The 16246-nt window shown below is 43.4% G+C and overlaps 1 protein-coding gene across 3 annotated transcripts in view; it reads left to right on the forward strand.

Moving 5' to 3' along the window:
* The window catches only part of TMEM260 (transmembrane protein 260), a 51192-nt gene that overhangs the window by 15955 nt on the left and 18991 nt on the right, over nt 1-16246 (forward strand). For all 3 annotated transcript variants that reach the window (XM_090034264.1, XM_090034265.1, XM_090034267.1), the window contains exons 4-5: nt 10487-10664; nt 12733-12846. In XM_090034264.1, the coding sequence (XP_089890390.1) occupies nt 10487-10664; nt 12733-12846 (292 nt within the window). The remainder of the gene's footprint in view (nt 1-10486; nt 10665-12732; nt 12847-16246) is intronic.

The following is a 16246-nucleotide window of genomic DNA, read 5'->3' on the forward strand; positions in this document are numbered from 1 at the left end:
GCAGAGCTCTTTCTGAATGTCCTAAGTTCTTGACAAAAACAAGACCGTTATTCCTGGGCATGCATTTGACATCATGGTCTGCATCCTTGCTCCTGAAATGTTTGCGTGTTTCCTTTTGACAAGCAAGAATGGAAATAACCTGAGTTAAGTGGGGGTTCCCCCCCAGAAACCGACTTTCTCTTGATTTATGCACTCAGGGTGAAAACCTGACCCCACTGAGGTTGGTAACAACAGCCGTTCAGGTTTCCATCCAGAATTTCAGTTGCTGTCAGTGGATGTCTCTGGCACGTGTCGGCGAAAATAATGTGCCCCTTCTTTCTGACATAGCCACTGAGGCAGTGGGCCAAGATTTAATGATATCACAGGTTAGAAACTATCATCACAGTCCTTTCTTATTGGTAGTTTATGTAGAGTACAAGGCATGAATGCCTGTATGGATGAACCACGTTGTTAAAGCACTGCTCAGAAGCTCTTGCAGTGGTATTTCCTTTAACTCGTCCGCTCTAAGTAAATAGGCTCACAGAAGAATAAGAGTGAAAAGGACCTCAAAAAGTCATCTGGTCCAACTCCTGCTGTAAGCACAGCTGACAGAGGAGTTCGTTGTCCGGCCTCTCTGTCTTCTGCCTTTTCCTTAATGAAGCCTTCAATGATAAGCAAACCAAAAATCCCCTAGTGAGCAGAGTATCTTCAGTCCTTCATTGAGTGTAGGATCCTTCCGCCTTCTGATGCCAGGAAGCTTTAGAAAACATAGACTGGTGTTCAATTCAGGTATTTGGAGGCCAATGAAAAGACTCAGTAAGGTCTTGCTCATGAAGGCCTATGCATCTTGGATTCAGGTAGTCTATTCCCTACCTTGCTGCCTTCCTGGGTTCAGAGAGGCTTAGACAAATTGGAGGATTGGATGAAAAAGAAATCTCATGAAGTTCCTGAGGACAAGTGCAAAATCCTGGTCTTGGGACAGAACGATCTCATGCACTAGTGCAGACTGGGGACTGGCTAAGCAGGAATTCTGCGAAAAAGCACCTGGGGGTGACAGTGGACCAGAAGCTGAATATGAGCCAACAATGTGCCCTTGTTGCCAAGAAGGCTAATGGCATACTGGGCTGCATTAGTACGAGTGTTGCCAGCAAGACTAGGGAAGTGATTCTTCCCCTCTATTCAGCACTGGTGAGGCCACATCTGGAGTCCTGTGTCCACAAAGACCTGACCACACAAAGCCTTGGCTGGGATGATCTAGTTGGGGATGGTCCTTCTTTGAGCAGGGGGTTGGACTAGATGTGACCTCCTGAGGTCCCTTCCGACCCTCACCTTCTATAAATCTATGATTCAGTTTTATACGGCTTATTACCTCTCTGGATAACTTGGCTAGGAGTCTAATGACAAATTCTGATGATAGATCACTCAGATGAAATTAATACTTTGTTCCTGTAATCTGTGGTGTTTTGGTACTTTTAAAATTTGCTTTGTGCTATGGAAAATGTTTCCTTTTGAAAACGTTATGATGGTGTAGTGGCTTTAAAAATACAATTTTGGTCTCTCCCATTTGCTCAGTTTATACATCAAATGATGTTTTTTCTGCTGATGCTGAAGATTCAGCCTACAATATAAAAATTAAGTTGTGTTCTTTCTCCCTTTTACTTCCTCACGCAATACAAGTGACAGCAGTGGCAGTCAGAAATTAAGTGGCTGCTCAACTGCAAATACTCAAGGAAGAATAGTCTACTTGAATATTCCCTGCGGTACCTATATTAGCTCTTCAGTTCTAAGAGCAGTAGAAACGGTCTTTTGTCATTAAATAAGTGTTTGTGATTAGATGGGCATGTGACAGGCACTTAGACAAAGAGGTCCTGTTTCTGGACTATTTGTATCACTAATGATGATGAAATCATGTTTTATGTTCAGTTCCTTTTAAAAATAGTCCTTATTTCAGCATTGAAACACAAATGCTGCTTATGTTTTTTTTATTTGGGATTGGAAAAAGAGAAATGAGAAATTCAAAGACCTTGGTAGAAAGCACGGTGAATTTGAATTAATGAGAAGCTCACCTGTTGTAGGTATAGTCAGACCTTCAGCTTGCCTCTGTTAGAAGGGTATCACAACCAGAATTGTTACTTCTTTAGTCCTGTTGGGTCATTAGCTTTTCCATTGGAGTTGTACCAGTTGCAATGGTAAAATGGTTTGGTCCATCTTTTTATTCTGTTTTCCCTTGCCACTTCTGTCATTTGGGTGGATAAAAATTAATGTAAGAAATCAATATTTTTGTCGATAGAAATACTTTACAAATCTGGTATGTTTAAATTGGAAATTATGCCAACCTTTATAAAGTTCTGGATTCACTGATCTATTAAAATAATTAAAATTTAAATAAGAAATATTCAACCACATTTGTTTTTGTTTTTTGTCGTTTGTTTGCTATTAACATTTTAAAGGAAGTCAAACCACTGTACCGGTGGAATTCACCGGTGAAGCACCTAGACTTAACGCTTTTGAAGTGCTGGGCCAACTTTAGACATCAATGGCCTTTTCTGCAGATGTGAAGAGGACTTTTGTCTTCTTTTCAGTTAATTCAGGTAGCTATTTTCATAAACTCATTTATTTGAAGTTGGTAAATCAACTGAGATTTGGAAAGAAACAAATTGGAAAGCTTGTTTCTTCTTCTAGTCTGTGAATAAAAACAAGGTGTAAGGATAAGTTCTGTTATTTCAAAAACTTTCAAGGACATGATGACCAGCACCTGTTCATGTTTCTCACTACAGGTACAGCTTCCTTTGTTTAACAGATGAGTTGTAAATACAAGATGTGTTTTATTAACTTTGTTTCTTCCTTATCTAGTACATTTAAAGTCATTTCATACAACTAATAAGAGGCATCTTACCTGAGTTTCCACCTAAATGTGGTTTGACTTGCCTTGTATGTTTAAAAAAAAATCTACAAAGTAAGAAACGTAATTCATATTTTTTTTCTAACAAAAAAAATTAGCTTGATATTTACATTTTTATTCATACAATAATGTAGCTAATATACAATTCTGTCTGGTAAAAAGTAGTACCACATTTAGTATAAAGGCCATATTTACTTACAAACTGTTGTATATAATGATTACCAAAGAATAAGGATACCTTTGCTTTGTGAAAACAAGTAAAAAGGACAAAGCAGAACAAGATTAAAATTGGTTGTTTAAATGAAGGATTTCTGTTGGGTGATGTAGTCATTATTGAAATCAGTGACTTGCTTTATTTTTTATTTAAATCAGTTCATAGTATCTTTGTGTTTTATGAATGCAAGTCACAGGGGACTGCCCATGTCCCTTGGTGTCTGAAAAAAGCAAAATATTTAAATGTAAGTGGAAAAATGATAAACATCGGGAGCAAGAAACACTTCTGAATGGACAGCTTTAAACTTGCATCCATCCTGTCTCTGATGCTCTCAACTTGTCAAGGGTGGTGCTCTACCCACCTCCAGTAGTTCTGCTCATGACTTCTTGTCTAGATGATTGATAAAAAGCTTTTGGAGTTGGTCTCATTAGTAACTAGGATTTGGGGAAAGACTCCTTCAGTTTGCCCTACATTTAAGGGAGACTAGTTATTTGAAGCCCAAAAGACTTCCAGGCCAGCCCAGCCAACTCCACTCACATTGTTTCTAAGAAGGTTAACCACAGTCTCTATGAAAACTCTTTTAGCAAAGCATTAGCTAGACACTTTCTTATTCCCGGAATGGATGTGGCCAACTCAGGATGTTCCCAGTGAGTACCTTGCACTTCTCCATGCTATCGGCTAGGGGACATTGCCTTCTGCGTGGAATGGCAGTGAATTCCCTAGAGGTTGGCTTACCCTCATCCTTCTGCCCAGTGCCAGCTGAGGACACCCCTGTGCCAGGAATCCCTTGGAAGCCTGCTTTGTGGCTTCTCTGTGCTGGCAGGCAAGCAGAGAACAGTTGCTGTACACACAAGGATTGGGTCAGGATTGAGATGCCAAGGGTTTTTATTTTTATTTCTACTATGGGAAAAAGTTGACCTATCAGTGTTCTAGGCAACTCATGCTTTCATCCAAGGTATGGTCTTCACCTCTTCTCAGTATCCAGGTCCTGTCCTCCTTCCTCCATGTTATACATCTATCTTCCATCCCAGCCCCTGGAGTACTGCCTGAGCCTTCATCATTCACCTGAATTAATGCCACCATCTCCTCCTTGGCCGCCTTGTTTCCTATTTTGTTCTTCTCCAAATTGTTCAAAATGCTACTCCTAAAATCGTCCCTTTCCACTGCTTTGACTGCATCACTCCATTCATCCATGATAGTGACACTGGTTTCTTTGGCTTTTTATACCAATTACAAGCTGCTTCATCTCATGTTGAAGGTCTTGTAAAGCTCTGTGCACAGCAGTGTTTGTACTCTCATTTTTCTCTCCCTCCACTTCATTTAATTTGGGTTTTAATGGAATTGTTTAAATGTCTTCGAAAGAAGGATCCATCACTTAACAAGATGCAAATAAATGTGATTGGAAGGTTGGTCAAGTCTTTGTTCTAGATAAAAGACTCGTAGGAGCCAAGAGTTAGTGCTTTAAATGAGGGTCTTCAAAAGGATCCGGCCACAAATACAAGGAGACAGATTAGCATCAGTCAGGCTATGACCCCTTCCCTTTACAGCTCAGTTCCCATAGGAGGAGTGTGCTTACCTTACTGAGGACTGGGCGTGATCCCTGGTTTATTTAATACCTGTAATCTGCCCCTTCATGTGCCCCTCTCTATCTGAGCACCACATCCTTAACAGCTGGGGAAGTGAGAGCACCAGGACCAGTGAGTCCTCTGGGCCAGACTTCTTTCCAGATTGGACAGGTGTTTCTGCCCACTGGGGGGCAATTGCCAGCAGCTCAGCATTGCTGGCCTGGCACATCAGAAATGGCAAGTCAAAATGGAAAGAGCAACGTTCAGCTTCACTCAGTAGCACTTCGGTGACTCGCCATTTCACTATGTAATTGGTGGTAGAAAGATCTTTTGTTCAGAATGCCTTCATCATTTAATCAAATGTTGTTTTTTTAATGGTGTGGAGTTTCAATGTCAGTCCCACTCTAAAAAGTGCTTGTGTAAAATGCCATTTTTCTAAAATAATTTATTTTTAAGTTTGAGGTACATTAGTGATGAGAGGCCCTTACCACTGTGTGCTCTTCAGATGCACACTCACAAGGAAAAGGCAACTGCTGCCTTGAAGGGTTTATGGTCAAAGAAGCTGCTTCTGCAGTAAACTTGCAACAAGCAGACCTCCCTCCTACCCCCCAGCCCTCTGTGGAAGCTTCCTTGATCTCTTTTGGGGTCTATATTGCTCACTGTAGCACTGAGCCCTCAATAGACAAGAGGCAGAGAAAAGGTGTGAGCAAGCAAATGTGTTCAAGGGAAAAGGATTTTGCTGTTTGTGTCGGGGAGATGTATCTACTAATTTCCTACCTGCTAGTTTTTCCTCGATTCCTTTTCTAGGACACCACCAAGTCATTTACAAAGTGGTGGTTGGATACACGTGTGAAAACTAATCAGAATCTGCCGAGGTGATGTGGGTGTCACCAAGAACATGAACTGAAGGCAGTGGAATTGCACAATGTGACTAAAAGCAGAGTTTTATCCCCAGAGTCCTGTGAGACTGGTGAACTTACATAGAAAGGGTTGACTCTGATAACCCACTCAGTTTGCAGTGACAGCTTTTAACATATGCTTGATAGGAGACGGTTGAATTGATCCTTAGACATAGAAACTCACAGGGCGTATGTACGTTGAGGCTGCTCCAGTGCACTGTAATTACCTACATTGAGGCTGCTCCAACATGTGTCAATTAATCAAGTCTTCTGGAACAATTAATCAAGTCTGATGGATCATTTCAGCTTTAGTTAAAGCACCCCTACTGCCATTTTTCCGTGCGGGGACACCAATACACATGACGCTCTGGGCATTTTAATTAGAGCGGTTCTTGTAGCCACTTTAATTAAAGTGTGCCCCGCCTCCTGGAGCGTGTGTATAAATGCCCTTAATGCCAGATTTACAACTCTTCTGTTTAGAAGAGGAACATCTCCTTAAAATAGGGAAAGTTACTTTGGTGGCTTGGGTAAAGGTGTAGTGGTTTGTGCTGCAAACAGTCATACTCATCATTTTAAACAAAATAATTACCTTGTGCCAAAGCATATTCTTCTCAGGTTCAAACTGTGAAAGCAGGGCCTGTGTAGGTAAACTGCCTGTAAATTTTTACCCTTCTTTAAACGAGACAAAACCTCCCTCTTAAAAAATTAGGCAACTGTGGTGTCGATGCTTACGCAGTCAGATGGGTTGCAAATTGGCTGGAGGGCTGCACCCAGAGAGGTAGTGAATGAATCTTTCGACTTGGAGGGAGGTGGGCAATGAGGTCTCCCAGAGCTTGGTCCTCAGGCCTGCATTGTTTAACATATTCATCAGCAGCTTGGACAAGGGGGTGAAAAGCACCTTGTTCAAAGCTGCAGATGACACTAAGATGTGGGGAGAGGTAGGCATGCTAGAAGGGAGGGACAGACAGCAACTAGCTCTGGACAGGTTGCGGAGGTGGGTGGATGAGACTAGGATGAGATTCAATACTGACAAGTGCAAGGTGCTGCACCTGGGGAGGAAGAACCAGCCGCATACCTACAGGCTGGGGAACTCCCTTCTCGTCAGTGCAGAGGCAGAAGGAGGTCTTGGAGTCATTATTGATTCCAAGATGAACATGGGCCGGCAGTGTGAGGATGCAGTCAGTAAGGCTAACTGCACTTTGTCATGCATCCGCAGGTGCATCACAAGCAGGTCCAAGGAGGTGATCCTCCCCCTCTATATGACACTGGTCAGGCTGCAGTTGGAGTACTGGGTTCAGTTCTGGGTACCGCACTTAAAAAGGGACGTGGACAACATGGAGAGGGTCCAGAGGAGGGCCACTAGCATGATCAGGGGCAACAAGGCAGGCCCTATGAGGAGAGGCTACGAGAACCTGTTTAGCCTCCACAAGAGAAGGCCGAGGGGGATCTGGTGGCCATCTATAAATTGGCCAAGGGGGACCAGCAGGCAATGGGAGAGTCCTTGTTCCCCCAAGCACTACTGGGAGTAACAAGGAATAACAGCCATAAGTTGACTGACAGTAGATTCAGGCTAGATATCAGGAGGCGCTACTTCACAGTCAGGGTGGCTAGGATCTGGACCCAACTTCCAAGGGAAGTGGTGCTTGCTCCTACCCTGGGGGTCTTCAAAAGGCTGGATGAACACTTGGCTGGGGTCATTTGACCCCAGTTCTCTTTCCTGCCATGGCAGGGGGTTGGACTTGATGATCTGCTCAGATCCCTTCCAGCCCTACCAACTATGAAACTCTTCCCCTGATCCCTGCCACAACTATTTCTAAAGCAAAAGACGTTTTGTACTTTATGGAGCATTTTAAGTGTGGGCTTTCCAAAGGGCTAAGCAGATTTAAGCGTGCCTCTCATGGGTTTTCACTACAGGCCTCGGGTAGTACCCAAACTTGTTGCTCATGGTACCTGGGCAGCCCGTATGGTAAAATCCTGATTGGGTGAGTTCTGGTGCCCCTGTGCTTAGGCAGATGCTGGGATTATTTTAGGAGCTTCATGACTTCCTGCTTTGTTAGCAGCTGGAACCCAGAAATTGGTTTCAGAGTTCTGTATCTCCCCTCCCAGGACTCATGGAGAACTAGGTGGCATCACAGTGATGACTGAGAGTCACTTGAATCACTTGGGGTATTAATAAAAATAGTCCAAAATTTCACATTTTTCTCTCAGATTCTTTATTGATTTATCCAGAAAGTCATCAGAACCTCAAGCACTGGTTAGGTCTGAGCTAATATCTGGGAGCTTGGCCCAGGGTGACCAGGGATTATGTGAGCTTTAGCCAGTTGTGCCAGTATGCTGCAATCCTACTGTGCAAAGCAGCCGTTACTGTTTCAGGAACCAATTGCTGAACGTACAAATGGGGGTATGTATTTTCTCTTGGGAAGTGGAGTGCAGAGTGCTCTCTTCCATTGTAGGCTTGGTGTTGAAAAGTGTATTTTGACAAAATGTGTATTTCTTTTGAGTTTGCTGGTGTGGGAGTGTAGGGGAAAGTTCTTGAGCCAAGCAAACAGGCCTGGGAATGGTTAAACCCTGTAAGAGCTTCACAGTGAAGGGCACTCATTTGGGACCAGCCAGGTCTGTGATAAATATTTCTATAATAGAATAAAAATCTGTCCTAGCAATGAAAGTAGCAGTGGTGCTTGTCCTTCTCCCTGCAACCAAGCCACGGCAAGTCAGATGTCTCGGCACATTATAGCCATCATTTGGAGCTGTTTTACAATATCTCTCACCTGTAGGTTTCAAATCACTTTCCAGAGAGACAAATATTAACCACATTTTACAGATAAGGAGAGTATAAAATGGTCTCCTGTATTTCTGTCCACTAGTCACATTGCCTCCTATCTCTTATGGATTAAGGCAGTGGTCCCATGAGGTTATCCCCCATCCCTTCCTTAAGTGCCATTTGGATCCCCTGCACCCTGCTCCCTTCTTTTCCCCTTCCCCTCCGCTGTTGTCCCTGCTTGTCACACATAGTGGCTATGCATGCCAACAGTTGGCCACCCCTGGGTTTTAAGGCATTCACCCCAAATGCCTGAGCTGACCTCTGCTTAGATCCATTAGCTTTACTGTGCACCCAGAAGGTTGATGGGTCCAAGTTGCTTTAGCTCTGGCAAGGAAAGGAGCCTTTAGTGACAACCTGCTGCTTCTGCTCCCTTGTATCGGTGAGGTAGGGGTGGGGCCTTGCTTGTACACTCCCACTTACCTCAATGTTACTACCGTAAAAACAACAAACAAACACTTGCTCTGCTCATCTGCTTGAATGAGTCATTAACCAGTGAAACAGTGAAGGTGGCGTCATTGGTGACTTCCTTCAAACTGTATGTGCATCGGCGCAGTAACTATTTAGAAATGTTTAAGAACTATTTAGAGCAGGAGCTAAGAAAATCTTTCTGAGCAGCCAGAGTGTTCAGTTAGCATGCATCGAGGAACCTGCTGACTGCATAAAAACCACAGGCCAAATGTGGTGATGAGCCTCAAAATAAATTAACCCCCATCCTTGTAAAGACCCATCCCATGCCCTTGATGTCTGTATATTCTCACTGGGTCACACCAACTCCAAGATAACATCTCCAGTCTGGGTGACTCGCTTGGCAAGCATGGTTGTGGTACGCTTGTCTGTGGCCAACGGCAAGCAAGGGAGCATTGTGACCAGCATCTTGTCCAGCTGGCTTTCGGTTTCCGGGGCGGATGACCAGGTACCCCCTTGCAACTTGGTTGACTGGGGGAGCCTTTGGTGTGAGTTCAGAGCAAGGCTCAAATGCATGGCTTTGTAGCAGAATACCTTCACCTCTTTGCCCCCATGCCTTCAATCAGCCCAGCTGGGAAATTTAAATTTCTGGGGCAAGGGTCTTCCACCCTTTGCCCTGGTGATTAAATTCCAAGGTTGGCCATCTTAACTGCCCCACTTCTCATCTCTGTCTTAGTGAGAGTGGAGGAGGCAGTCTCTTAGCTAGCTTGAAATAAATGCGGTGGACTCTTGCTGGAATGGAGTAGGAAGCCAAGGCATCTGTTGAAGAGCTGGTCTAATATGTTATGGGAGCGGGGGGGGGAGTTACCCACCGCCTGGGGAGGTAATATACCACCTAATGGGGATTTAGTATTAGCTGTAGCAACTATGGGGTCTTAGAACGTTCCTGGAGAGCCCAGGGACTAATCGAATCTGGAAGTCACGATGGCCAGGATTACTGTGGTGAGGCTTGGATTTGCCAGGGGAGATTGCAAGTGTCCAGCTGTTCTGTGCTTCACATGTTGCTTCTGTTGTGCCTTATGCTTGCTGCTTTGCTGCAGTTTATACTATTTTTTTCCTTCTCATCTCTGGCCTTGCTCCTAGCACTGAGGTGCACTTTTCCTTCCCAGGCTGTCAGTGTTCCCTTGCCCACCCCCTCCAAGAAGCTCAAAGCTCACCCATAGGAAAGCTTTCTAATGCCATCCGTCATGAATATCCATAATCCACTTTTTATTCAGTGTCTCGATGAATTTAAGTCTGCACCGTTGCCCAGATTCTCCCAGCCAAGAGTATCCGGTTAAAAGCATGACTCGTTGGCTGGGTGTACCATGACCCATGATGCCATCACTCATCAGGGGTTCTCAACTGACACGTATCCCCGAAGTTACCACTGTGCTTGATAGCAATAATGTGTGTGGCACGCTAGCCCTTGGTCATTGACAACGTGCATCCACAGCCTTGCAGAGCATATAGCATGGTTAATAGCTGGTCTTCCTAATTGTGTAAGGAAATTATTAGGCGAAGCAATACGTTAACCATATAATGTTTTGGAAGGGTGCTGGGTGGCAGTCATAATTTCTGCTGCTACAGTGTGTTTAAAAAGGACAATAAAGTAGGCTCTTTTTGTTGGAAAAGAAGATTTCATGTTATCTGTGTTTGCAGGCTTTCTGGCTCATATGCTGGAGGAATCCTTGCTGCGGGGGTGTTTTCATTTTCTCGTCTAACATGGCAGTGGTCCATTGCGGCAGAGGTTTTTAGCTTAAACAATCTGTTTGTGGGGCTGCTTCTGGCTCTTACTGTACATTTTGAGGAGGCCTCCACTGCGGGAGAGAGAGCAAAGGTAACCTGTTTTGAACAACATGCACTATTCTTTTGTTTTTGATATTATCTATCGTATTTGGGTTGTAGATTTTTTTTTTTCCTTTTAAGTTTGATTTAAATAGAAACTTCCAGTGTTTTAGAAGTGCTCAGCATCCCTTTTCCGTGCAAGCTGCCGAGTGCTGAGCACATCTGAAAACCTGGCTGCTCTAGTGAGGTGCAGAGCTCTTGTATCTGGCCCAATAGTCAGGTGTCAAAATGGAAACTATTAAGTGCTGTTCAGAGAGCAAGGTGGGAAAGTGATTTGGGGTGAAAAATCCCATTTTTGTTGAAATGCTCTGCAGAGAAGTTAGACTTTGCATAGAAAATTTTTTGTTTTTAATCTCCCGCCCCCCCTCCCCCCCGAGCCAAGAGGTGATATTGTCTGTGAGTTTTAATCTTCCGCCCCCCCTCCCCCCCGAGCCAAGAGGTGATATTTTCTGTGAGAAACAAAGACTATCTACAGAATATTTTTATGTAATCAAATTCAGCATTCCACTGAAACAGATTCAATGAGGCCTTTTCCCCAGCTCTAGGACTGGGCTTGCATTTTACATTGCATGAGAAGATAATACATTCAAATCATTTTTAAGAACTTGTGTTTTCTTTTTACCGATCCCACGGATGTGAAAATAGTTTAGCATTTCTGGATGTTTTTCTTTTGCCTAAATATCACTAAGAACATTTCCCTGCTCCCTGTCCTGCTTATTAAATAACCCCTGAACTCCAGAATGCTGGGTGCGTCTACACGTGCACTTTGCTGTGCATTAGACTAATGTGCAGTAAAGCATCACCGTCTGTGTGTGCCACAATTAGTGCGCAGTAGATTAATTTACTCTGGTGTAGCATAGTCCTGTCAGACACGGGTACTGTCCTACACCGCAGTAAATTACTGTGCTTAAATGCACGTGTGGACAGCAATTTTAGGATTAGTTTACTCTGGCTTAAACTGAGCCAGCGTATATTCAGTCGCATTAATTGCATGTGTAGATGCACCTGCTGTGGCTTAACATTTTCAAAGTTACGGTTTGTGATTTGTGATGGTAATCACAGCCAAGATGTTTGTGACAGTCATGTGTGACTTTCAGTTGCATCAGGTTTTTGGATATCTTGGTACATCTGAAAGTGTTTTGTATTTAAGAGGTACAATTTAAGAGGCTCCTTAAGGAGCCTAATTTTTTTTCAAAGGCATCTTGACACTTAGCTTGCCCCAACTGAACAGTCCCTTTTGATTGTCTGGATCCCAAAGGCCTGTCTGAAGGTCTTTGTATGTAGTGAAACAGTGTGATTTTGGTAGTTGGGAAGTCGTATTCAGTGTAAAATGTCAGGCTATCAATATTATTTCCCACATCAATATCCTGCATGGATATGGTGAAGGATGAATATTCATGTGGGTGAAGGATGAATATTCATATTTCACATATCTGACACCAGCTGGCTAGCAAAGCAAGCAGAGCTCTGGCTACAATGTCAGCATGAAAGTACCCAAGTAGCAAGAAAATCAAAGGACTTACCCTGCCAGAGCTGAACGGCGGAAGATATATGGGCAGATCCTTAGCTCTGATGTAAATTGCTTTTGCTCATTTGACTGTAGCAATGGTCTGGGCTTAGGTTGGCGTTCTAGACCAGGGGTGTCAAATCTGGCCTGCAGTTCGCTAGACTGACCCCATGTCCCAGCTGCAGCCCTGTGACCTGTGTGCAGTACATAGACTGCAAGTAGCACTGGGGGTCAATTGTGGACTCCTCACGCAAAGCTATTGCTATTCCACCTTTGTTTATGTTGTCTAGAGATAGTGTAAAAGTTGATGCTATTGATGCCGAATATAAACTTTATTAAAAATGTCTTAAATAGTTTTTATATAAAACCTGTGGCATACCCATAAATGCACTAAAATAGTAGCATTTTCTATGACAATGTAAAGTGTTTAATACCAGTAGTATAGCTGCATTTCATTATAAGATGACCAGAGATCATATTAATGTTGTTTCCAGTGTATGTATATTTTTTCCCGACTTCTAAGAATAATTGCACTTTACTTTCTTCGTTTCAGGTAGCTAAAGTTGGTGCCTTTTGCTGTGGGCTTAGTTTGTGCAATCAGCACACCATAGTGTTTTACGTGCTCTGCATTGTACCGTGGGTTCTGTTGCAGCTTTTCAAAGAGATGGTAAGTGCCTTAACTACTCCTGACTGAGAATAGTCAAGTAGGCCATTTTTCTAGTGTGTTTTTTAAGGGCATATTGTAATGCCAAGTTATTGCTTTCTCCCTTGATGCTCTTTTTTGTATTGATTTTGTAATGTATGCATAGTGATAATCTATGCTGAGAAAGGTTTTGATTGATAAGTTTAGACATCATAAAATTAGAATCCATTAGTCTGATCTCATTGGTATGGGCTGGTTTGTTTGTTTTTTAAAGGACTTGGAAGGTTTCAGTATCATGAGTATTGAAGAGCTGTCCATTTATTCAGTAGACTTCTTGGGGCAGGGTGCCTGTGTTTTTAACTGCCAAAAGAACACCTTGTGTACCACAATGAGGGTTACGGGAGTCCTCAGTTGGGTGCATCTATTGTACATGTGAAATTAATGCAACACAATGAACTGCTTCAGCTTTTAAGCCCAAGTAAACTGCTTCCGGGCGCAGCATCTATATGCGTGCTCAGGACAGCAGCAATTTAAACCAGGGCAGAGCAGGCCTGGGTTGGCAGTAGGTGGAGCAAACCCTTGGCTGGCTGGTCTGACCGGTTGCAATTTATGCCCCCGGTCACAATCTACACATGCATTTCAGCACAGTTAATTATTCTGCCATAAAGTAGTGCTGTCTCTGACAGTACTATGTTACAGCGAAGTTAATTAGTTTACTGTGCCCTAATACCAGTGTATGTGTAGACTGTGACACTTTACTGTGGAGCTAATTAGTCAGCTCCACAGTAAAGCATGTGCGTAGATGCATCCAGTGTATGGGAATGACAGCATGTTCAATGATCTTCCTCTAAACAAAAAAAATGTTAAAAAATGCTGCTGGCTGTTGTTTAGTAAAGAGTTAAGGGTAACAAGCAGTGTGGGCTCCACCTCTCGCAGCTTCTGGCCAGTGATGGCAGCAATATGCAAATCCAGATCCTTTGAAGCTACAAGATTTGTCTTCATATGCTTAATGGTGGTAGTGAACAAGAACCGCATCCCCGCTATGTGGACTCTCTGCAGCTTTGGAAACAATTAGCTGCCTAGGACGCATCACTTAAGTGCCTCCAAGTCATTCCTCTCCAAATATCCTCTTCGATGAGAGCTATGAGACTCTTTAGTCTGGAAAAGCGCAGCCTTAGAGGTGATCTGATGGCTGCTTATAAGTTTATCAGAGGTGACGGTCAGTATCTGGCAAAATGTTTGTTCACCAGAGCGCCCCGAGGGATGACAAGGTCGAACGGTCATAAACTCCTGCAAGACCATTTCAGGCTGGACATAAGGAAGAATTTCTTTACTGTCCGAGCCCCCAAGGTCTGGAACAGTCTGCCAGCGGAGGTGGTTCAGGCACCTACATTGAAAGGCAGGACCTGCCTTTGATGAACCCATGCTGATTGCCCCTGAGCATGATCTCCCCTGCAGGCACCCCACATGCGCAAATACAGGCTGGGGAATGATGGCTGGACTGCAATACTGCAGAGAAGGAACTGGGGTTGCAACGGACCGGAACCAAAATATGAACCAACAGCATACTCATTGCAAAACGCACAGAAAAAGCCAACAGCATCTTAGGTTGGTTGCATTAACAGGAGTGTGACTTGCAAGTCAAGGGAAGTGATTCTTCTGCTCTGTTCAGCACTCACGAGGCCTCACCTGAAGTACTGCACCCAAGAAAGATGTGGACAAATTAGAACAAGTCTAGTGCAGTGTGATAAAAATTAGGAGGAGGAGGATTATTGGAGGTGGTTCAAGCACCTACTCTGAACACCTTCAAGAGAAAATTGGATGTTTATCTTGCTGGGCTCCTATGACCCCAGCTGACTTCCTGCCCTTCGGGCTGGGGGCTGGACTCGATCTTCCGAGGTCCCTTCCAGCCCTAATGTCTATGAAATATCTGTCTGGCATTGGATGGCGAAGCTGTAAGATGCTGTGGAGTCTGGTCATCAGCACACTAACCTCACCATAGTGCATATCTCAAGGATGTCACAGACTTAGAAGAAATTAGCTTTCAGATGAAGAGGAGCTGGATCAAACTCGGCTTGAATCTAAGTAAAGCAAGCAAACGACTGTCTTCTCTTTCCATCAAAGTCTCCAGTCCTCTGTGTGTCAAAGTGATGTGAGCTCACGGTTCTGTCATACTCATCGCTAAGTTTAAACAATTTAGTAGCATCGTTGGTGCAAACCATTGTTTTCCTCACCTCCAGCTTGCAAGGAAAATGTGACTTCCTTCTTCGAGATCCAGCTGCAGATCAAACATTCATCACTTCCAGACTGGATTACTGTAGTTCATGGTCTCTGGCTGGGGCAAATGCAGTGCAAAAGACATCAGCTCCTGTAAATGTGCCTGCCCATTTTAATATGGTGTTAGATTATGGAGCACATTGCTATTGTGCCTTTGATCCCTTCATCAGCTACCAGTCTGTGCCCGCTGTTTGATGGGTCAGGCCTCAGTTGTGTCAAAGACCATTTGTTTAACCAGTCTGTGATCCGGTAGATAGGCTTTGCATCTTTTGGACAGTACTACTTATAAAGCCCCGGATGAGGCGAATATGAACCATCATCTCAGTATATTTACGAGAAACAGTCCCTTTTAACCAGAGAAGAGGAGGAAGAGTGCTCCATGGATCCCAGTAGAAGGAATAGCATGCAGATGTAACATATTGCAGGAATACTTTTGATATTCCATAGTTGTGTGCTACAGAAAACCATGATAGGCTAGTTTCTCAACTTTAGTAAAACATCCTCCAAGATAACTGTTTCATTCTGGAGGGCCTTAAGCTACCAACCTTTAAGCCTATCTTTCTATTTGTGGAAACTGATTTTTGAAGATTGTCTTTTCAAGATAAACCCAAACACTAAAGGAAATAGCGTTGATTCATTGAGCTGCTAATGACAAACCGAGCATGAAATATTCTCAGGTAGGATTTGCAAAAGCACTTAAAGTTATAAACAGAAGTCCCTTTGAAAATCTTGCGTGCCTACATTCTTTAGGCAGTCTTGAAAATCCCACTCCAAAAGTTATCCTAAGCAATTTAGCCAGTGTAATCATGATAAAGTAAATGGCAGAACCAACTCCTGATCATGGTGATGATGCAAGCAGCTATACTGGAGCAGCATTTTTTGCCAGATGGAATACTAGCCAACTCTTAATCACTGCAAAGTGGGTTATCTCAGCCTTGCAGTGCCTTAGCCATCTATGCATGTCATGACATGATTTAAATGTAAAAGATGCAATGAATATGATACTCATGAGTCCTAGCTAATATTATTTGCTTCACTTAAATTCCACCCTGCCATGCAAAGGAGATCAGTTTGATGCAGTTTCCTCGTAATCCACAAAATCGTAAGGTTTAACATAGCATTTTGTAGGGACTTACTATAAATTGAG

The sequence above is a fragment of the Crocodylus siamensis genome, chromosome 2, assembly GCF_052110815.1.
Source record: "Crocodylus siamensis isolate JL-2025a chromosome 2, ASM5211081v1, whole genome shotgun sequence".
In the NCBI taxonomy this organism is placed as follows: domain Eukaryota; kingdom Metazoa; phylum Chordata; order Crocodylia; family Crocodylidae; genus Crocodylus; species Crocodylus siamensis.